Consider the following 23243-nt stretch of genomic DNA (forward strand, 5'->3'; position numbering starts at 1 on the left):
TGTTATTTATCTATTCGAAATCGAAATGTAATGTGAATTTCGATTATACGCGAAATTTGGTTTTCAATTTGTGAAGTTTAGAATGTAACTAATTGGCTATCGTTCATCGTATTTATCTTTATCGACGTGTAATTATTGCAGGTGATTAGTTTTTTTATCTAGTAATTGAATCTAGTGGTACTCGCGTTATATACTCGATATAGTCATTGCCTTCGAATTAGTTATCGACTGTACCTATTTGCATCCGTGTTTATTTCTCATTTCTCGATCGAACTTGTCCGCGTTGAAATTTTTTGCCCATATGATGCAAGAAGCCGCCGACGACAACGTGAGTGCATTTTACTTTTTTAAACGTAAACGTAACACCGTATTATTTTTTGTATCACTGCATAACTAGTATTATTTTTTTGTATCTTTGTAAGTGTGTGTACCTCTACCTACCTACATGAGAGAGCGCGCGCGGCGCGCGGGTGTGTGTGTGTCTCCATTTGAATTCACATTCACGTGATTCACGAATTCACGATGTACAATGTACAGGGTGGACAGAAATATCGGGTACCCCTAAAAAAGTTTTCTGCTAAATACTTCGGTTGGTCACACGTCACAGTGAATGATAATAATGGTAGCACATGATTTGTTGTTAGACTGGAGAGATAACATTTCACCAATCATATGCATCTATTTCACGTTGCCAACCTATATTTTTAATGAAAAACTTTCTTAGGGGTACCCGATATTTCTGTCCACCCTGTACAAGGTGCCCAGAAATCGAGCACTCCAAAGAAAGTTTTTCATTAAAAATATAGGTTGGCAACGTGAAATAGATGCATATGATTGGTGAAATGTTATCTCTCCAGTCCAACAACCAGTCATGTGCTATCATTATTATCATTCACTGTGACCAACCAAAGTATTTTAGTAGAAAACTTTTTTACGGGTGCTCGATATTTCTGGGCACCCTGTATCATGTACCTATCTTATTTACCTGACTACTACATTATAGTACACCACAATCCACATCAGCTCGCTTTGGGTTTGAAGTATCACTTTTCAGTCGGTGTTGAAAAATGAAAAAGTAGAAACATTGATATTACAACATTGAGTAATTGGTGCCTGATGGCGAAAAAGGACTAGTTCGATTGCTTGCTTGAAGTGGACAATGACTGCTGAATCACTGGAAGTTGTGTAAAGTAGTGTAATTTTTCATTTCAGAACTCTGTTTTTCTGTTAATAAGTATGTAATAATGAAATGACAATGACTCCATCTTGGATGTCTCTCTAATCGTTTATCGTGTAATATTTCCCTCCACTCTTAGTGCCGTACGAAAGACAAAAGGTTTTCCCATTTCCCGCCTTCAAATTCGCATGTGTTTGGCAATTTTTATACGGAAACAAAAATCCATTTGTCGTCGATAGGTTGGTAACATGTGTTACGTTCGTTGACTTCGGTTGACTTCGCGTTCGGCATTGCCAACCTAAAATGTTAGACATTTAAATAGACGATACTAGACTGACGTCACAACATGGCGGATTTGGTCTTATCAGTACATTTTTCATCAATTGTGGGCCAAATATCGCGTAAAAGTGGCACTTTTCGAAGAATTCTCTTTGAATATGTGAAATTTTAGAAAACTGACCAGAAAAAATGAATTCTCCGTCGAAAATACTTCAGTTTTGCTGCATTTTAATCTAAAATTATATTTAAGGGTATTCTTTACGACGAGTTATCAGTAGTTCAGTTCGAGAAAAATGCCCAACTTATGCACCTGATTACTCCGTGAATTTTCAACCGATTTTATTGGGATTTGTTTTAAAATGATGTTAATGCCTTTGTCTAGCCGATTACGTGGCGATTTTTTGCAATTATCAATTTATTTTTCTCAAAAAAGCTTCGAAAGCAGAGTTGGCGCGATTCCTCGGTTCGTCAGAATCGGATTCCTGAATTACGATTCTCATACTTGGGAGAATCGCGATTCTCCAGTCTCGATTCTTTCACAAAGCGAATCCGGTTCTGAATCCGATTCTTTAGCGGTTCTCGATTCCCTCCGATTCCGATTCCCAAATACTATTTTTTTTTCAACTTCAGGACTTCACAAATGAATCTGAAATGAAATGAGTAATTTCCCCAACTTGGTGTATGCTCATTTTGCATGTTCTATTCTTTAGTTTGTTGCTGTGAGCAGGGAATCGCAGGGAATCGAGAAGGCGCGATTCTCCATTAAAGAGGATCCGATTCTTACGTTGCACGATTCCTTCACTCTATAGAATCACTGATTCGCGATATTTTCATACAACAGCCGACCTTTAAAAAAATGTCATCAGTCCCAAATTACAAAATGCAAATGCATGACTTAAAAGGCATTAAAAATAGTACATTTTACTGTTTTAACAGGTGAAAAACATCTGCAAGGAATCGCAGGGAATCGAGGAGGTGCGATTCTCTATAAAAGGGAATCGGATTCCTGCATTTTCCGATTCTTTTGACTTGGGGAACCGCGATTCGAATCCGATTCGAATCGTGAGAATCGGATTCTTTCTCGATTCTTTCACGCGATTCGAATCGCGCCAACTCTGTTCGAAAGTATGGTAAGTTGCGAACAGCCAAGCAGGCAACTGAAGGGTTATATCAAAAATGTGGCGACGTACTCGGCTAGATCTCATTTTTTTGAACCATACTGTGAAAAAAAAAATTTCAAAAAGTTGAAACTTACGGAGTAATCAGGTGTGAAAGTTCAGTACTCTGATAGACGGAAGCGGGTGGCGGGACATGTAACATTCCATGCTACAGTTCAGCCTAAAAAATGTAGAGGGTGTGTGTGGGTGTTTGACGTTTTGAGGAAGGGTAGTTTCGTTCTTCGCAGATTTACCGTATTAAACCGGTTTTACTTCTGAGATTACTGGTCGCCTAACAGCGGAAAACTTGATGGATGGTAAAATTTGGAGAAAAATAAGGAATTATGGATACCCATTTTTCTTTTTCAAAAAATAAAAAATGGAGAAAAATTTTAAAAACATTCCCTCAACAGTCTACGTTGCAAAAAGTTGACAATGTTTTATTTCTGTTTCCTATTGTCAAAATTTTGTTTTACTTCTTGAATATGCAATTTCAGAAGTTTTTTCCCGAGCGAAACGAGGGCGATTTTGAGGATTCTCGATTCTCTTTCCAAAATAAAATTTCTGGAAATTTTTTGAAAAAGTGAAAATCATAAAAATTCGAGGTAATCAATTAAAAATAATACCTATAGAAAGATATTCTTTTTTATGAATCGGTACCTAACTATACATAGGTAGGTTTACCTATGAAGTTTGTTTTTTCCAAGTTGGTGTTTTCTGAACATTTTTGTTCAAATTTCTTTTAAATATCAAATGTTGAAAAATAGACTTTTCTGACCGTCAAAAATAATTTTTTTTACTTCTTGAATTATCAATTTTTAAAAACTCAAGTTCTCACTTCAACCAATGGGCTTGTTTGATTTTCTTTTCAAATACTCCAATTTTAGCCAGGAAATTTTTCTGATATGTAATTGACTAATAATTACTCTACTTCTTGGTAAAACAATTTTTTTTCATCAGTAAGTTGAAATTATTATTATTTGAGTACTAGTTTCTGAATGTCCTATAATTAAATGAAATATTGCCTAAAACTTCTAACATTTTTTTCGAGTTTATGAAATTGGCAAAAAAACTGACACAACTGAATTCCAAAATATTTCCCCAGTTTCAGAAAGTAAGGCACATCTTTCGATGTTTTGGTTTGAGGTAGAGGTAGTGGTGGAAAAAAAAATTATAAAATCTAGGTGCATATTTTGACAAATTCCTTCTCTTTGAGGAAAATTGGCATGTCTAAAAAGAACATTCATTTGCAATAGACCACAAAGCTGGTGGGTCATTCCACGTCAATTGGACCAAGAAGTGGTAGGGGGGTTCGGCGATTTTTTTGACATTTTTCCTATGGAAAGCCCTTCCGAAGGGATGACCAATGGCGCAAATCGCAGCCGTCTAGCCCATTTTTAAAGGCAGGCAGGGGCTGCTGTCAACGTTTTCAGTGAACTTGAAATATCATCCATTTCAGCAGTGGATTACTTGAGAACTGCGATACCTACCAAAAGGGAACTTTTTCCAATAGTTAGTGGTTTTGAAAGGCTTTTTGGTGATATCATGAAAATCAGCGTTGCCACTTTTTTTCGTACGAAAAATTAGCTTGAAAAATTTCAAAACGTACTTTTCATATCGTTCCGACTCTCAAAAATTCTGAAAAAAATATGATAGGCCTATGGACAACTTTTCATGCTGAACAACATATCAAAAAATTCTAATGGCATTATGTCGTGAAGTCGATTTAAAAAAAATTGAAAGTTTGCGAGAAAATATGATTTTTTGTTTTAAAACATGAAAAAAAGTTTTGATAGGTGAAGTTGACCCATTTGACCCCTATTTTTACGTATCTGCTGAAAAAGTTGAAAAACCCCTTTCACTCGATGAAATGAACTCCTCACAAAAAATCAAAATTCGAAAATATTCAATTTTCAATTTCAAACATACCTAAAAAAAGTTTAAATTTATTCAGTTGTCTTATTTTGACCTCTTTCTGACGGATTTCATGAAAAACAGATACGTAAAAATAGGTGTCAAATGGGTCAACTTCACCTATCAAAACTTTTTTTCATGTTTTAAATCAAAAAATCGAATTTTTTCGCAAATTTAAAATTTTTTTAAATTGACTTTGTAACATGGTACCATTTCAAATGGTGTGCATCGCTGGCTGTGTTCTGCGTCACATTTTCATAAACAATTTTCGTGACCAAATTAAGGATCCATACTTAACTTTCATTTACAAAATTTTGCCACAATTTCGATTTTTTTTTCAATTCAAATATTTAAATGTTTAGATCTTTTCCCCCAAAATCATCATCACTCAAGAGAAAATTTTTCGAAATTAAAACTTCCAAAATAAGGGAAGAATCATGAAGAAATTTAAAAATTATTGATTTAAAATATGGAAAAACAAGTCATTTCCCCAATAATACCTTACTTAATATTTTTCAGAATCACCAGTCCACTTGAGAGACAATGTTTAGAAACTCAAATTTTAAAAATAAGGGAAGGATAAATGGGAAACATTTTTGATTTAAAATATGAAAAAAAAATCATTTTCCCAAAAATACCGCAATATTTTTCAGAAGAGGGAGTCTCAAAGTTTTTGTTCCATCGATTTAAAAATAAAAAAAAGCGAGTACAAAGTGTCAAACAAACAGGACATCATAAAAAAAAGGGAGAAAGAAGAATTTTCTGAAGAACATCTTTTTCAAATATTTTAATCTGTGAGAATCAAATAAAATCGAAATTCATTCTTCTTGACCAAGAAATTGTTATGGAATGAAAAAAAAAGGTTCAAGTTGATAGTGTTCTTATTGGTTTATTCGGTAATAGTGACCTCTGGCGAGTATTTTGAATTTAATATGTCACATGCTTCTTTCCTTGCGCATATTTCGCGTATTTGCTCAAAAATATTTGGAGCAAATGCGCGCATTTGCGCAGTGAACATTATGCTCATAACATCATTAGCCCCATTTTTTATAAAAAAGAATATTGACCCAGAAATTGAAAAACATTTTGATCAAATAGCATTAAATCTCTTAGTACCTATTGATATTCATGTACTATGGTTGATTTTTCTATGAGAGGTTTCGCTTTTCACTTTTCAAATACTTTTGGAAAAATATAGAATGCTCAATTTTGACTTGTCAACTGAACGATCATTTACCTATCTACTATAAATATCAGAGATGGACCTTTGTACTCGTAGCTTTTGAAATGCTGTTTTCTGATTTTAAAAAAAAATGGAGCTAATTTTTTCCATCATGTAACAATTTTCTGTAAATCAATTTTTGGTTGAAAATTTTTCTTATTTTTTCACCTTTTTTGACAGAAATATTTTTTTCTAGATCAACCAAGCATCCTACGAAAAAAAGAATAGATGAAAGTTGTACATTTAAACTTTGAGCATAATTCTCTGAGAGTGAGTGCTAAGCTCCTTACTTGAAGAAAAAAAAACGTGCAGCACAGGAATAATTTTCTTTGAAGGGTGTTCAATTGACCGAGAAAGTTCATTCTCACCCTCAAAAATGGTGGAAAATGGGGAAAAAATTTCAATCAGAAAATTGGTTCTGCAGAAAATTCTTACGAAGGGGAATTTTTAATCATTTTTTTCAAGACCAGTCCGAAAAATCCCATCAGAATCACTCTCGAAAATGCAATATTTCACATGAGTATGTCCTCTCTTCTTTCTAATTCAGCTTACTGTATTCTTACTTACTGTAGGTTAAAATAACCCTGTGAGTGCAACCACAGCCGCATGCGACTTGCCAGAAAAAAAAGACAGTTTGAGAGAAATAAATATAGGTATAAAAATACACAGCAGGGTAGGGGTAGGGTGTACAGTACCTGTAAAAGTCATTCTTGAATGTATCACACTAACCTATACTATACTGCACAACACGAAGCTGAGACCATTTAAAAAACTGTGCAAGTGTGGGGTGAAGAGGGTTGGTATTGTTAAAAGTGGGTTGTGTAGTATGCACCATTGTCTAACTGTGAATGAATAGAAAAAAGAAATGCACCTCTGCAGTTCGTGATTTTTGGTCGTTCGCGAGTTGAATCATCAAACGTAAACATACATGTTAAGGAAAAACTGGTATGCAACCAGAAACCGCACTTACTGATAATAGTGTAAAGAATACCCTTAACCGCGGAAAAAAAAGCAAAAAGTAGTACTTTTTCAGGATATTTGGCCCGCAATTCACTGATAAGAAGCGACATCGGCTCGAAATTGGCCTCTTTTTTACTGATAAGAACCAATAAAAGCTGTCCGCCATTTTTTCCTAGTATCGTCTATTGAGGCGATGGGGTGGGATTCAACATCTATAAACTAAGAGAGGTTGTCTCATAACCCGTATCCGGCGTTGGCGCCTGGGAACAGTCCCCGCTTTTCCGCACCGCGGCGCGTGACGTCACTGGAGGAAGCCAACTTCTTACTGAAGCGGTAATAGCCCATATTTCGTGGTTTTTTCGATTTTTTGGACAAACGAAGGGGTTTGGGTAAAATTTTAATAGAACTTAATTTCAAGATATTCAAATTTTCTATCGATTGGTGTAAAAATTATTGAATTTCGTGGAATAATGACGATTTTACGAGCATTTTTATTCGTGAAGTTTCACCAAGTGTTCAATTTAAATTGAAATTAATCGAAATTTTCAGTGAACACCTACGTATTTTAAAAATCCAAAGTGTTCAGAATTTTGTGCTCTTTAATATGGTCTATCATTAGAAGCCCTAGCTTCTAACAATAAAAAGTTTTCAAAGTTTGAAGAAGTAAAAACATGCTGTGCACTATAGACATTTGGATTGGAATCAAAAATGCACAACATTTTTAGTGGATACACTAGTATTTTAAAAATTAATAATGTCCATAATTTTATTCTCTGCAGCGTGGTTTTTCATTCGAAAACTAAGCAATTACCGTTCAAAACTTGCTACTTCAAGGTGCAAATTATTATACACACAGCTAATGAAAAAAAAGAGAACCTCAGCGATCTTTTTGGTTTTTTTTTCTCTCGAAAAACGCAATTCATCTGTTAGAAAAATCCTACAGAATGAGATTATGATTAATAATTAAATAGTTCATTTCAATATTCATCCATTTATTAGCAAAAATCAGGAATTCAATTTCAAATACAGAAATAAAGATACTTTTGCAAAAACACAGAAGATACAAAAAGTTGAACGAAAAATAAATATTAATAACCAACGAATCACTGAACTCTGAAGAAAAGAAAAAGAAAAAGGATATGATTGATGATATTATATTTCTGTATCTATTAGTCTTTTATCAGTTTATCTGTACACTTTGATACTGCCGATCACACTGCATCACTGAAACAAAGCAAAAAAACATCATCAGGTTCAGAATATTTATTTAGTGTTGTTCAAGATAATATCAAATAATGAAATAAATCACATCACGAAAAAGCATTTCCATCTTTTACTGAAAATACTGAAATATTATGAAAATCAGTCACCACTTTCTACAAATCTACGTACGGAATTGTACCAACAATTAGGGAAAAAACACAGATCTAAGTTTTCACAAATTTCCCAAAGATGAGACATTAAGCAACATTTGGATCCAGAAATGTAATTGATTAGATAAAAATCAATTTAGAATCAGGTAAGCAGCAATAAAAATGTAATGTGAATCATGATAGTGTCATTACAACCCAGCCCCCAGCCCGTTCAATTTTAGAGACAGATTTTGAACATGACTTGAAAAGTGAGCTGCAAAAACTTAATAAAATTGTCTTAAAAGAGAGCTAGAAAGAGATACTGTGTTATCAGTCAACTTACACAGCTTACACTTACCCAAAGAAACTCCCGCATCTTCAGCAGCAGTTCAGCAGAACGAACGAATGGAACTGAAACGAAAGAAAACAGTTCAGTTAACAATTTACATCACGTTCAATAATAATAATTTGAAGCAGAAAATATCCAATGAAAAAAATCAGATCTCAATCTCATTATAAACAACTGCTCGGAATGTTACAGTATGAATATAATTAAGCCGAATCGATGTTACGTACCAAATAGAATGTTTCTTCTTCTGCTTCAATTCATTTCTTCTTCGATTAAATATATTAATTAATTAAATGCAACGGATTTTTGAAAAAATGATTCGTAAAAATTTAATCAACACAGCTCAACTCCATTATCACAGTGCAAAATTATGTAAACAAACAATACCTACTTATTTTCTTTCCTCCAGTGACGTCACGCGAGTCGATGGGCGATTGAAAATTTTTTTACCTATCTTCTAAAATGAGACAACCTCTCTTAGTTTATAGATGTTGGGTGGGATTGGCATTCGGACGTGAGTACTTGAATAAATTTTCATTTTTGCCTTTTGGAAAATGAAAATCCATTTGGACTGTTTTTGAAATAGGTACCTAACTAATCGAGCATCGGGTTATTGAACTGGTATAGCAGGGCTGGTGGAACGGAATAATAAAGAAATCAGGAAAAAATCTTATTGAGAACGGAATAGAAAAAAATGAACAAAACCAGAACAGAACAAATATGATAACGAAGTGCTCTTGAACATAATAGAACAGAACAAAACAGAAAAAAAAATGGAACGGAACAGAACAGAACAGAACAAATTACCTACAGTATCAGCCAAACTCAGCAGGTTGCAATGGGGGGATAGTGTGAATTTCAGCTTTCCAAATTCCAACTTCATTTGGTAAAATTTATTGGAAATTTCGATTCTCAAAAGGTCAAAAATCTGCTGGAAGGTTGCAGAAAATGCAGAATTGAGAATTGCTGAAAATGGCTGAAAATCATTTTCAATTGATTCGGCAGGACAAGATTACCTATAGCACATTCCAAATTTTGGTTTTCTAGATGAATTTTGTAAAATTTTGATTTTTTTTCTCATTTTGGGACCAAATTTGAGTTTAAAAAATTCTCAAAAAATGAGAAACAAAAAATGCACTTGAAGGGCCTGGTGGAAGAAGGGCTCCCTTGGAAAAACATAGGTTTGAGAAAAACACGTTTAAAGTTTTACTTTTGTTGCCAATTAATAACTACTCAACGTATTGATTTGAGGCAGGTGTTTTTTTTTATTTGAAGTGTCAGCAACAAGTATTGACCATCACCTGCCAAAATAATTTATTCACATCTTCGAGAAAAAAAATGAGATTTAAAAACTCGCGTCGGAGGCCCTTCTTTTCTAAGTTGATTTTGATTTTCATTAACTTCATCTTTTAACGTGATTAAATCAAAAACTAAGCATTTTAGAAAAAACTAACGACATTATGTCGATTGGAAATTTAATTCTCTACACCTTTGTTAACTTGAAATTTTTGTAGGATGCTTCCTTTCGCCTCCAGATCAATTTTTATGAAACTGTAACACTACCTACCGTATGTCGGAACGCCGATTAAGATGTTTTATTCACAAAGAGATATGAATGAAACATCATGTACATAGCTTGCTCTAGGAACAAAATCATGAACTGAAACTCACACCTAAGGTAGCTAAGACTTCAAGAAACTCAAATCACCGAAGTGCGGAAAAAAGGCCTTCGGCCGAGGAGACCCCTTTTCCATCAGACCCTTCACTTCAGTTCTTGAAATTTTCAGAATTTTTGATCGTGTCAAATTTTGCATGTTAATTCAAAGATTTGATCTAGCTTTGTCTAGTTCAAAAAATTTTCTGCCAGGTGGGATACCCCCCCTCCCTGTTAAAATGGAACGGAACGGAATAGAACAAAACAGAACGGAACAGAAAAATGATGAACAAAACGGAACAGAACAGTAAAAATGCGAAGTGATTTGTTCATGAACCGAACGGAACAAAACGATCGTTTCAGTCACCAGCCCTGTGGTATAGTGTTGAGTGTTTTTTTTCTTCATTTGAAGATTAAGCGCCAACTGGACGTGCTGCTCGAATTTATTGAAAATGATCGAGTCTGTAAAAGTGGACTATTGGGTGCGCACAGTAGCTGGGTAAATTGAAACGCTACAAAGAAAATCAAGTATTTTTTATTGTGTGTAAAGTGAATTAGCGATTTTTACGAGTGATGTGGTGGGATTACGGTGAAAATCTCCCCCCCCCCCTCAAGAGTCTAGTTTTTTTTTTTGGAAAAATTGCAATGGTGCAAAGTAGTAATTTTTTAAGCAATTTTGCGCTCTTGTTTCACTGGGATGGATGCCGATTACAAACCAATGTGTCTAGCTTGTTCTAAAATTGTAGAAACTAACTTGGAAGTTGGAACTTCTTCAAAATATTTTATGTTCTTCCTTCAATTTTACTTGGACACATGTTTATCTTTTTTGACTTCTTCTCGAGCCCACATTATAGGTACTTAATACTTATATTTGTACACTATTTATTTTCCATTCTGAAATACAAATAATCATCAAATAGGTAATAATGATGATTTTTGTGTAAACTCTAGTGACTGCGGTGAAAAAACGCGGTAGTCAAGTAAGACACTATAGCCGAAATGGGCTTATACATGCATAAATGACATACTTATTTATTTGATTCCCCCCCTTAAAATCGGATGACAAAATTACTTGGTATGGACCCAATTACACATATCCCTCTCCAAGAAAGAATCCTTGCACCGGTACTGATTTGAGCAAACGAATATTATTTCAAACAATTTTTAATCAAATGTCTTGTGGTGTGGTGTGGCCTGTGCAACATCAAAGAGATAACAATTTTATATTTGACCAAAGTACATATAAAAATAAACCTAATTCCTTACCTACTTATGATTTTGAAACGCACGAATGCAACGTGACAGATGACAGAAATGAAATGAAATGACATGACAAATGAATACTCAATTAATTTCTTAGCGAAATAGCGAATAGCGACTTTCAGTCAGGGATGTGCCCTTACAGTAATCGGAAGGAAATAATTGAATGTAGTTTACAATTAGTAGTTTACTTTACTTACATATTTTATTTACATTACCTACATTTTACTTTATATGTAAAGTAAACTATGTAAGTAAAAAATGATAGTTTACTGCATGTAAAAGCACATCCGTGGCCTAATTATAAAACCTTTTTCTTCATGGCAGTTCGTGATGAAAGGCTGGTGGCTGGTGTATCATTTAATCCTTATAAGCAGCCTTGATAACATTCATTTCTGCTCGTTGGAATCAAGACGTATTTTTTTCTTTTCTGTTTTGTTTTCAAATTTCCTAATTGTTGGAGAAGGATATATGAATTTTGGAAAACTGTTCCTAAATTGATGAAAAAATAGTCGCGTTTGTAATTAATCTTGTGTTTGTATATAGGGGTGGCTCAAATTTTATTGGGATCATTTTAGGGTACATTTTTCCAAGTCTATGAATTCAGAAACCTTCTGAGGTACCGTGATGACTCGAACCTGCCTCTAGTAATTTCGAAGAATCGAAAATAAGATTCCAAGGTGAATTCGATTCGATCAAATTTTTATGAATACATGCATAGGTACTTATTTCAAAGTTTGCCAAGATTGTAAAAAAAGAAAAAGAAAATTCAGTCCTTGAAACTTGGAATGAGTATACCTATTTCTCAAGTAAGATAGAAGAAATTCCCCTGTTTTCAGATTTGAAGGGCAATGATGTGTTATTGTTGGGAACCTTTATTGAAGATTTTCAGCCAGAAAACGCGATCCTTTCATAAATGCTCATTTTTTCGTATAAAATACCACGAATCTTCTAATTCCGAACTTCCGAAGTGCTTTTTAGATTACAAAGGGTTGATTATTCTGATAAAAAAAGTATCCCAGCTGGCACAAACATTTTTCAGTCGAACAAAAGGGAATCGATAAAGGACCTCAAAATGCACCAACAGCCAAAATTTCACGAGCTGAAAGTCATTTTTCAAATTTTTTCGAATTTTCAAAAATTCAAATTTTGGGTCAAAAATAGAGAAAAAAATCGAAATGCCATCAAGTTGACCTAGAAATCTGGAATTTGATCGGTGCCTCACTTTCGACTCACTGTGTCTGGTTTCAAACCGTTATGGAGCCTCCAGCGAATTTATAGGATTTTCCAATTCCAGTTTCCGAAAAAACGAGGAAATGAAATTCATCACATCCAATCTTCTGAACTTTTTCGATCGATTTAGGCACAAGCACATATTTTCTAAATCATTTTGTGCCGGCTCAAATTGAGAATTTTCTCCAAAAGAAATCCGCTGGAAGCTCGTAACCATCGCTGATCAACTCGAGAGATCGGTAAGGTATTATAGAGTGCAAACCGAATTTCACTTCCTTGTTTGCGAGTTCGCAAAAGACGCGATGATTTTTTCTTCCAAAAATAATCTGTGGAGAAAATTTTAGATTTGAACTCGAACGAAAAGATTTTGATGGCATGTGCCTAAATCGATTGAAAGGGTCGCTATGATGATGAATACGATTTAACAAGTACTGAATTAATTTCATTTTCACCGTACTCAAAACGTTGTTTCAAAAATTTGAGAATCCGAAAATCTGCTGGAGGCTCCATCACGGTTCGATACAATCACAAATCGACTTGGGAAGTCCTACCTGTTTCCTGTTGGTTGGTCACCATATAAATCTAATTTCAGTTTTATTTTAGGGCAATTTTGTGATATTATTTTTTTATCCTCCCATTTTCGGCCCAAATTTAATTTTTTGAAAATTCGCCCGAATTCGAATAATGAATTTCAGCTCCTGAAATTTTTGCTGTTGGTGTATTTTCAGGTCCTCCATCGATTCTCGTTTGTCCAGTTCTAAAATGTCTGTGTCGGTTAGGACACTTCTAACGTTTGCCTCCCCCCCCTCTCAAAAAATCCCAAGAGTTTAAGAAAAATGTTCGGCCAAAGTCCTGTTTTTCTATTTTGAAATTTTGTCAAGACACCCTGCTTCCCCTAACAATCTTGTCAACCCTTTTCAATTCGTAAAAAAATCGAAGAGTCAGTATTTGGTTCGTATTTCTTTGGTACCTAGACCTGGGTAGTTCTACCAATTTTACACTTTTTGTGTCCGTGTAAAATTTCACTTACAGTATGCACATGGAAAGTAATGGTGAATGGTTTTGTCAATAAAAGTTGTCACCATCTAACATTTCCACGCACTACAATGAATGCAACCCCCTCGCCCTGGGCCGCAGACCCCCTTATATGATCAAATGTTCCATCGTCATGGCTGTCTCACATCTCGTTTTTAAATAGTTACATAGCTGGTTAGCAAAGAGTGGTGATGTTCTGCAATTTTGACATTCGTTTTTTTATTCCTGAAAACTACACGCAAATTACAGTATGAACACAATTCACTTCAGTGACACCTATATGCTGTGGAGTGACCTCAAACCTCTGTCTTCGAGTTTTTGTTCCCTCGGCGTGGTTAATTTTCAGTGCATTCCCAACGGCTCACTATTTACAAATTTTGGTGTTTGAAAATGGAAAAACTGTTTAGGCAGTTCACCAAATCTTGTCCACTGATGAAATACTGAATCCGAACACCGCTATGCAGTATGTAAACGTGATTCCATGAAAATATGGTTATTTATCTTTTGCCGCTTCTTTCGTCATGGTTTCTCAGCTCTGCCATACACAAACAGAGAAAAACTGAGAAATGTTGAAAAATTATTATGTGGTGAGTACTGATACTACTTACACTAAAAAATACGAATTTAAACAATTTTACATTTATATTATCCCTACTTAATGAAGTTTTATCCACCGTCATGCGTCATGGGGAATGACGTTTTTTCCTTCGTCATGGAATTTATACTTTTTTGACCAAGCCGGAAAAATTTTCACCTAGAAATCCTTAAAATTGATGGTATATTCTCAATTTAAAAATTATTTGAATACTGAAACACTTTTCTTAATTTTGTAGGTGATCAGTTCGCTCAAAAAACACCAGTTTTGATTCGAAATTTGCAGAAAAGTCGCACATTTTCAAATGGCTCTCCCCCCCTCCCCTGAGAGATATGAATTGGGCACAACACTATCAATGAAGTCTCGAGTGTATATATTAACCATTCCAACCAAAAAAAAATTCTCAAAACAATTTTTTTTTGGCGAGGAAACATACTGCAAAATTGTGTAAAATTGATAGAACTACCCACCTACTGGGTATCTGTCGTGACTCGTATGCAATTTTTTTAGAATTGAGAGATTGAGACGATTATTTCGTATTAGGTACTCCTGATTCTGAAATAATATTCGTAGAAAAACGTAACGTAGTTTGCAAGTAGATATCTAGTACTGTGCTTCGTTTGCCATTTTCACGAAAAATCAAGAGTGAAACAAGAAAAGACGAGCAAACAGACGCAAGTCGTAACAAGGCATGCAACTAGTAGTTGTGCCGGGTGCCGGATGCCGGAGCGACGATGATGGTAAAATTTGCGTCGAGTCGAGTCGTCAGGTCGCTGCGCGTCGCGTCGTCCTGAACCTGAACGCTGTCTCGTTATCAGCCAGTAGAGTGCATTGTTGACGATTATGCCCTCATCGTCGTGGTTGCCGTTCGAAGCATGAAAATAATACCACAGTATCGAAATTATTGCTTCGACGTTCGTGTTGGCTTATCTGTAGTTTTGTGTATGGTATTGGCTGGTTTCTCGTCGCAACATAATATTTCGTAGTTCGTCGTTGTCTGTGTTTATTCGTGCAGAGTTTCGAGTTGTGTACATTTAGCTATTATTAAGCTAGATTCTCTTCAGTTTTTTTTTTTACATTATTTTGTTGAGCATTAGTTGGTTTCGTTGCATTCGTAATAATTTCAATTTCATTTCTTCCTCGTCATTCGAGTTGATTAATTTACGCAATACGATGCGTTTGCCGGAGACGTTTGTGGTGTAGTCGGTTTTATGTAGCATACTCGTACTTACAAAAAACCATGTGCTTTTTTTAATTGTGTCGCGTGTTTGGTGAAGAGTATAGTAGTCTTATTTTGTTAGACTCGATCGTAAAAATTCACTTTTGTTTGGTTGTAACTTGGATCGTGGAAGGAGACGTGCAACGTGCAGCTCGTCGTGTTGAAATTTCGTTCGATTACACGAGTTTCGTTTAATTATTATTTTGCGTAATTTGCGTATGCTTGTTAAAATAGCTAAATTAATATTAATTTTTCGGTATATCTTGCGTTTACTTATTTATTAGCTTTTTTTGTGCGGGGTTGGTTTTTTATAGTGCGCGATGGATCGCTTCAAGATATCCAAAGCTGAAGCCAAGAATATGTACCATGAATCGACCGATGACGACGATGGCGAAGGGAAAACCGTCACTTCGAGTTTGCTGGAAATGAAGGAGCTCAACGGACCTCGTTACGAAGGTAGGATTTTACAAATAATCCAGTTTTTGTTTTATGGTTTGAAAATTCTCGATCGAGGTGGATCGAAGTGTAATAATTATTGTGTTTTGATTTGATGCGATTTCCTTTTCATCGTAAGTGATTGATAATGGTCCCAAAATGATTAGGTATATGTAGTTGAATCGAAGCAGAGAAACAATTCCAAGAACTCACCCCCCCCCCTCCCACATACCCCTATGAAATGAGTCAAGTCGACTTTTTTGGGGGTGAAATTGAATTACAATGATGATAATCGACGTATTGAATAAATTTTTTACTGTTTGAAAGTTGGCAAATTGATTTACACTTGAGGTGTATAAATATGTAGTAAGTCAGGTTGGAGTATCCAGTGATGATCAAACGCTGGTATGGGAGTATGTTGAAATTTGCTGGGAAATTTCACCGGATAATTTTCCAATTGAACTACCCGGTGATGATGGTCGATAATGTTTCGGTTGTTTGCAAATTCCCAATGTTTCGTCCCTTTTGCACAAATTTGTTGTTATTGTGTTTCGTACTCGATCGATGTTGAGAAAATTAATCTGGTTGGGAAATTGAATATATTGACGTGTCTCACAGGGATTTGGAATTTAGATGGAAAGTGGTCTCAGTGGTAGCCCTTGAATCAAGTACCACACCATTAAAATTATAGCTTCCAGTTTTGAGTTCAAGTATCTGTACCTAGTAGAATTTTGAATTTTGAAATTTTCAAGAACTGCTACCCCGACGCTCAGGTTTTTCCCACGGTGTTATCGTGGGGAAATTTTGATCCACGCGCTTGACCAAGGGATATGTTTTATTTTCCCTTTCAATTAAATTTTTCGTATTATAACTTTCAAAGATTATTCAAATTTTTACTTCTGATGAAAATTTGAATAATCCTTGAAAGACGTAATATGAAGATATGAAGAATTTAGTTGACTGGGAAAATGTAAGAAGTCCCTTGTGCAAGCGCACGTGGGTCAGAATTTTCCCACGACGATACCGTGGGAAAAACTTGAGCATTCGGGGTAGCGATTTTTGAACATTTTAAAAATTGAAATTTCATCGTGGGAACTAAACTTGAAACTGACAGCTTGCATTGCATCTATGATTGGGATATAGTCCATAACAGATCAGTAGTGTTTCTAGCAAAAACAATGGAAGATTCCTTACTCTTATGATTGAATGTTGGTCGAGTCCTTGTTACTTGAAAATTCTAGATCGCTTGGCCAGTTTTAAAATAAAAGACGTATCGCAGTGTCAGTCATCGCTGTGCATTTATTGCATCTAAGTATGACTGAGAGCTACTCCGTAACAGATATTGAGTGTTGAGTCCTTTGTTACTCAAAAATTTAAAAAATCATTGGAAATTTTCATACGAACTTTATTTTAAAGGAGCTCGGTGTTGAGAACATAAAACGTACATATTTGTGGCCATTGCATTGAAGTAAGTGTTGCTTTCAAGCTTTTCACACTTTTCCTCCTTCCTTCGACTGTACATACAATAAAAAGTCGAATACACTTCTAGTCTCTGTATAGGAATTGGTTTCACGTTTGCAAAACACATTTTTTTTTTGCAACGTGAAAAGTTTTCGAACACCTTCCCGTTTTCGAGCTTTTCTTTTTTTTCAAAAAAATCAGCACAAAAAAAAGGGGTTCCATAGAAAGGATACTGTGAAATATAATTGGTTTAACGATTGTTATTTTTCCATTCGAATGGAACTTTTCTTCGGTATTTTTGCGTTTTAATTTTCGCGTAATGATTATATTATTTAGTCGCGATGACTGGAAAGGATTTGATTTTTTTATTCACAAATTAATACTTAAGGGTAAGGTGCCCGAATGTCGACCACCTAGTTTATTTTTGGAATAAAAAGACCTGTAATTGACCTAGGTTCGCGCACAATGGCTCAAATGATAGCCACATGCCTCTAGTTTAATGCCCTAAAGTCACTAAACCTAAAACCCCCCCGCTGATTTTTCATGGCGTTTTTTCCAAAAAGTGAGAAAATTGAAAATTGCAAAAATGGTGTCCTAATTCCGACCACCCCAAAAAAATTGAAAAAAAGAAGGTAAATAATACCTCAACATCGTTGATTATGAATTAAAATGACACCAATAGAAAGGAAATTAATTATTTAAGCAAAAGGGGAACAAATATTCAATTTTTTTTACATTTTTCTGACGTCGTATCACAAATCTCATGTCCCCATTTAAAACACTTGAAAATTGTTTGGACGCCTTTAGATACCCACATTCTCAGTTTCTTACAGCTTTTACAGCTTTGTTCATTGCATCAGCACACCATTTATTACGTTTTGACGTTTTTTTCGAAAATCCAGGAAAATAAAAATTTTAAGTATACAGCCAAATCATTGGTGGTCGGAATTAGGACACCCTATAAAATTAAATTTGATGGGAAACTTTTCAAACTTGCCTGTAATTTATCCAAAAAATAATTATCAGCTTTTATTCGTCGAACTTTGTACTTTAAAAAATAATTAAAACTTTTTTCACGAGAAATCACACATTTGCGCAACAGGCGATTGAAGTTGCGGGAAAAGTTAATTTTGACTTTTTGAATTTCGTTTTTTAGCTATATTTTCGCGAGTTTTGGCTTTTGGGTTGTGATTTTGGTCTTAATCGTTTTTTCTGTGAAAAATACATACGAAAATATTTTTTTTCCGAATTTTCAAGGCATTAGTGGGCGAGATAGGCTTGTGGTCGGATTTAGGGTACTGGTCGACATTCGGGCACCTTACCCTTACTTCATAAAACTTTTCGAATACATTTTTGTTCGATGGTATAGTTTTGTTTCTTTTATTCTTTTTCCCGATTAATTTTTTCTTCGAGTTTATCAGGTGCCATTGTTTTAAAATAATAAAGTATAAAAGTTGAACAAGCTCGACGAATAAATTTCAAGTCTGAATAATATAATGTAATAAGACTGCAATAGAAGTGGAAAATGAAATCTGAACATAACATTCATTCGTCCTTAACTATACCTCAGTCAGATTCATTTGAAAAAATGTAAAAAATTAACACACACTAAATATTGTCTAAAACGAATGAATTCACGAATTTAGAATTATTGTATCGGAAATAAGACGTAGTCTAAGTGGTGGATGCAAAATTGCACTAATGGTTCAAATTATTAAAAAAAATATCGGAATGTCTGAAAATTGCGGATCTTACAAGGAAACTACACGAACGGTTACATTCTTAATCGACATTTTTTGACACACAGAGCCGAAAAATCCGCTGCTTAAGTGAATTAAGGGGATGAGTCATGGTATTTCAAAGTTTGAAAGTATTCAATTTTCAAATTTGAAAAAAATGATAAATTCAATGGAGAATAGCTAATAACTCGCCACCATGTCAGCTTTATCAGCTGTATTTTTTTGTTTTTTAAATATTGTACATATATGTACCTCTTGATAATACTTCCTCGAGAAATGGCTGTCAAGTTGAAATCTACATGTAACAATATAGCAGTGAATAATCATCCCCTCACCCCCGTAAATTGTCGACATCTTGCCACCATGTCAACTTGAGCAACCAGTTTTTTTCATGGTGGATACCTCTTTGTATACTCCCTTGAGAAATGGCGGTGTAGTTGCAATCCGCGAGTAGCACTATAGAGGTAAATCACCCCCCCCCCCCCGGAAAATGGTCGATATCTCGCCACCATGTCAACTTGAGCGATCAATTTTCTAATGGTGAATATTGCTCGAGTTGTCGTTGAAAACAGTGTGTTGAATACTATACAGGGTGGAATCATCCCCCACCCTTGAAAATCGCCAATAACTCGCCACCATGACAACTTGAGCCCCTGATTTTTTCATGGTGGATTGCTCTGCATGTACCCCCTCGAAATGGGGTTGCGATTGAAATCCGCGTGCTACACTGCGGGGGTTAATCATCCCTCTCCTCCGAAAATCGCCAATAACCCACTATCATGTCAACTTGTATGATGGGTAAAGCTGGGTACATCTTCATACATATTAAATACCCTTCAAGAATTGGAGTTGCGATTGAAATCTGCTAGTAACACTTGTGTGTGTAAAACTCGCTACTACGTCAACCTACAAGAGTGTCTAGCCCCTCCCCTCTCCTCATACATTACAAATTACTTTCCATCTGACAACTGCTGCAGCTATTACATTATTTGGATGGAGTTCATTTTATATTTACATTCATATTTTCATTTCATTGAAAATTTTGAAAGTTGAAGTATCAACATCAGCAAAAGCTAAAATGAAAAAGAACACAAAAAACAAAAAGTAAATTAACTGAAAAAACATTTGACGAATCATACAGTTTTAAAATACATTCATTGATTAGTTAACGACATTTTCAACTGAATGTTAATTTTTCCAGTATTGAGCAAAAATCCGGGGTGACATGGTGGCGAGTTAATAGCTATATTTTCCATTGAATTCATATATATATATATATATTTTTTGAAAATTCAATGTTACACAACTTTGAAATACCATAACTCACCCTCTTTATTTCCTTTAATTGCTAATTTTTTGGCTATGGGAGTTTCTTCAGATGTTCTACGAACTTGTGAGATTTTCTTTTAAATTTGGGGTGTAACAGTTCGCGATTTTTAAAAATATAATTATAATTATGTAGATGAAAATCGGTTTACGTACGAAAATCGACCTCCGGATTCGATCGCCGCCATTTTCGAGCCGATCTGAATCTTCTAGCGAAATTTGATTTTTCTCCTGATATGTCGTCGTAAAAAATTGAATTGTTTCAAACTTTGACTTGAATTTTCTCATATAGGTATTCTATAACTGAATGGTTGATTTTCTATCGGCGTGATAATTTGGACGAAAATATTGACTTTTTGCTTCCTACATTCATAAGATAATGTTGTTATGTAACATTTCATTATCGTTGACGATTTGTAAGGTTTCACTTCGTTCTATACAAACTCTCAACTTGGCTCTGTCTTTGCCCTGATCAACATTCCAGCAAGTAATACTGTTCATATTTCACATGTACGTTTGTATTTGAATGAACATTTCATAGAATTTCTGCAGTTAGTGCAGTTGAATTTATATGCTTGCATTCATTACTTCTGGTTGGTGCCTAAAAAGCTGTGCAAAAGAAACATTTTAGAGATTTTTTTTCATCTGATGTAAGGATTCATCTCTCTGATAGGTTGAATTTTTGATTTCCATTCTTCATTGTATCGTAAATCTCTGTTTTTCATATGACTAAAATTGGAAATTTTAATAAAATTGAAATAATTGTTTTATCCTTGCGAACAAACTCCTGATCCCAACCTCGTAATTACACGAAAACCTGGAAAGGACTGCTTACATTCCTGGTGAATGGATTTTCCTTTCTGCCGAAACATTCTGTATGAATAGCACGTATCTGTATCACTTTTTGGTCCAATGGATACCACTCGATACGAGATTCGGTGTGGTTAAAATCGAGTTCTGCTCTCATTTAGAAATTTGGGAAAATAAAGGGACCGAAACTGAATGAAACTGGGGTTCATTAGAAAAATTTATGCCAAATGTAATACGAACGTATATGCAAAATAGATAGTTCATGATTTCATAATGGAAATACTTACTTGTTATGCTGCCTCGCAAACAATGACCAATGCTATAATAACGAAAAATTGATAGAAACAGCATCGTCGTTGGTGTTTTACATGCGAAAATTGTATGAACATTTGAATACTTACTATACCTAGCCTTTTTTTTTCAACACCGTCAAGGCATCCAGCATAGTGACCCTTTCTCATGTAAATTATTCTGCGGACAAACGAAAAGAAAAATAGAAAAATTAAATAAAAGCTCGAAAAGGTCTCCGTTTCTTCCTCTCTTCCCCTGGTTTCCACTTTACCGAGCCGGTATCTTGATTAGAGGTGAGTAGTGGTGTAAATATCGCGGTTTGGAAAAATTAAAATAACGATAATGAAACAGGACTGGTGCGTTGCGGGTTGCCTATGCGTCCTGGTGTCGTTATTGTTGAGCCAAATGTACCTAATACGTACTGTACATTTTGAGCGAGCTGAAGAGGAGCCAGAGTCCCATTGTGTTGGGTTTTGTGTTTAGTAATATGGCCAGATTTTTCTCTTCTCGTTTTTTTCTTTTTTGTTCTGGAAGGAAGGAAAGGGATGTTTTGTTGGCTAATGTGTTCGTTGGTTCGTTCGTTCGCAAGGTGAAATTTTTGGACCATTTTACTCGTATATACTGTAGTATACGAAGAAAAAGGTATAAAATGTAGGCATCAGGTGAATACACGATGTACGCGAGAGGCATTTGGCATAAAATTGACCATCGTCGTCGCTTTATTTAATGGTTTCGAGGTTCAACGAAGGTTGGTAAAGGCGCGGAAAGTTTATCTAAATCATTTATTATACACGTAGGTATAATGAGGGAAGAGGCAAAGGTGTTCTCCTCTTATCAATTTAGCTGTATCGGTGCTTACGAGTAAGTTGACACGACGAACCGCGGTGTGTGTACTCGTACTTGAGCTCGAGGTATGCCGAAGGCGGCTACGAGGGGTGCGAAGCTTTTAAACGCGGTCGTTGCGACCACCTTTTAAATAGAATACAGACTTGTGTATACCTCAATCGATAATTGCAACTATATATATACGTTCGCCCAAAGAAAAATATGCCTACAACACAGCAGGTATTCTGTACTTATCTACGTATCTATTCCGGTGTACTGTAGGTAAAACATACTTTGTTGTTCGTTTGATGGGAAAGAGCGCGATTAAAGACGAGAAGCTATTCGTCTTTTGGGTGCTTTTTTCGTCTCTGTTCTCTCTTGTATCGCCTCTTATTTGCGAAAGTGCTTGGTTGAGATGCTTTTTCATACTTTAACTGTCTAAAGCGTTGCGCGCTTGAAAGTGAAAATACGTATCAGGGATGGAAATCTCAGCCGCAAAAATAATAATGAATTGTAAAATGGGGATTCGAAGTGTTTGGTGGGAACTGCAAAGAAATGACATTTTTTTCGGTTTATAAAATTTTGGTCTTTTTTCACCATTTTGAAGACTGCAGCTTAGTTCAACACGCTTCCAACACGAATAAAATTTAAAAATTGAAAAAAGAAACTGGAAGTACCGAAAAGGGCACGTAGTTTTACATTGTCTTGAATTTTTAGCACGTTCATTGAACAGAATATTTCGAGAAAAAATATCTATGTTAAGAGCTTGAATAAAATCACCCCATTTTGAAAAATACTACCTGCATGTTTTCTTCCTTTTTCAATTCTCTGAGAGTTGAAGCCTTGGAGGACGATTTTTATGCATTTCTAACCCAAATGTGATTTCATGAATGGAATTGAAATGACTTATTTTTGAATAGTTCTCGCGATCAGTAGGGTTGAAGGTATGC

At 35.1% G+C, this 23243-nt stretch overlaps 1 protein-coding gene and 1 long non-coding RNA gene across 2 annotated transcripts in view; one reads left to right on the top strand and one right to left on the bottom strand.

Annotated features, from left to right (window-relative positions):
* The first annotated feature begins 180 nt into the window (after positions 1-180).
* The window catches only part of kcc (solute carrier family 12 member kcc), a 650839-nt gene continuing 627776 nt past the window's right edge, over positions 181-23243 (top strand). Inside the window, exons 1-2 of the mRNA XM_065363358.1 lie at positions 181-328; positions 15721-15862. Coding sequence (XP_065219430.1) covers positions 302-328; positions 15721-15862 — 169 coding nt within the window. The 5' untranslated portion in view covers positions 181-301. The remainder of the gene's footprint in view (positions 329-15720; positions 15863-23243) is intronic.
* Positions 7685-8871, bottom strand: LOC135843283 (uncharacterized). Its single transcript, XR_010558295.1, has 3 exons — positions 8638-8871; positions 8420-8472; positions 7685-7933 (listed from the first exon to the last, which is right to left on the bottom strand). It is a non-coding gene; the product is annotated as an uncharacterized LOC135843283 (long non-coding RNA).

The sequence above is a fragment of the Planococcus citri genome, chromosome 4 (genome assembly GCF_950023065.1).
Source record: "Planococcus citri chromosome 4, ihPlaCitr1.1, whole genome shotgun sequence".
Taxonomy (NCBI): Eukaryota; Metazoa; Arthropoda; class Insecta; order Hemiptera; family Pseudococcidae; genus Planococcus; species Planococcus citri.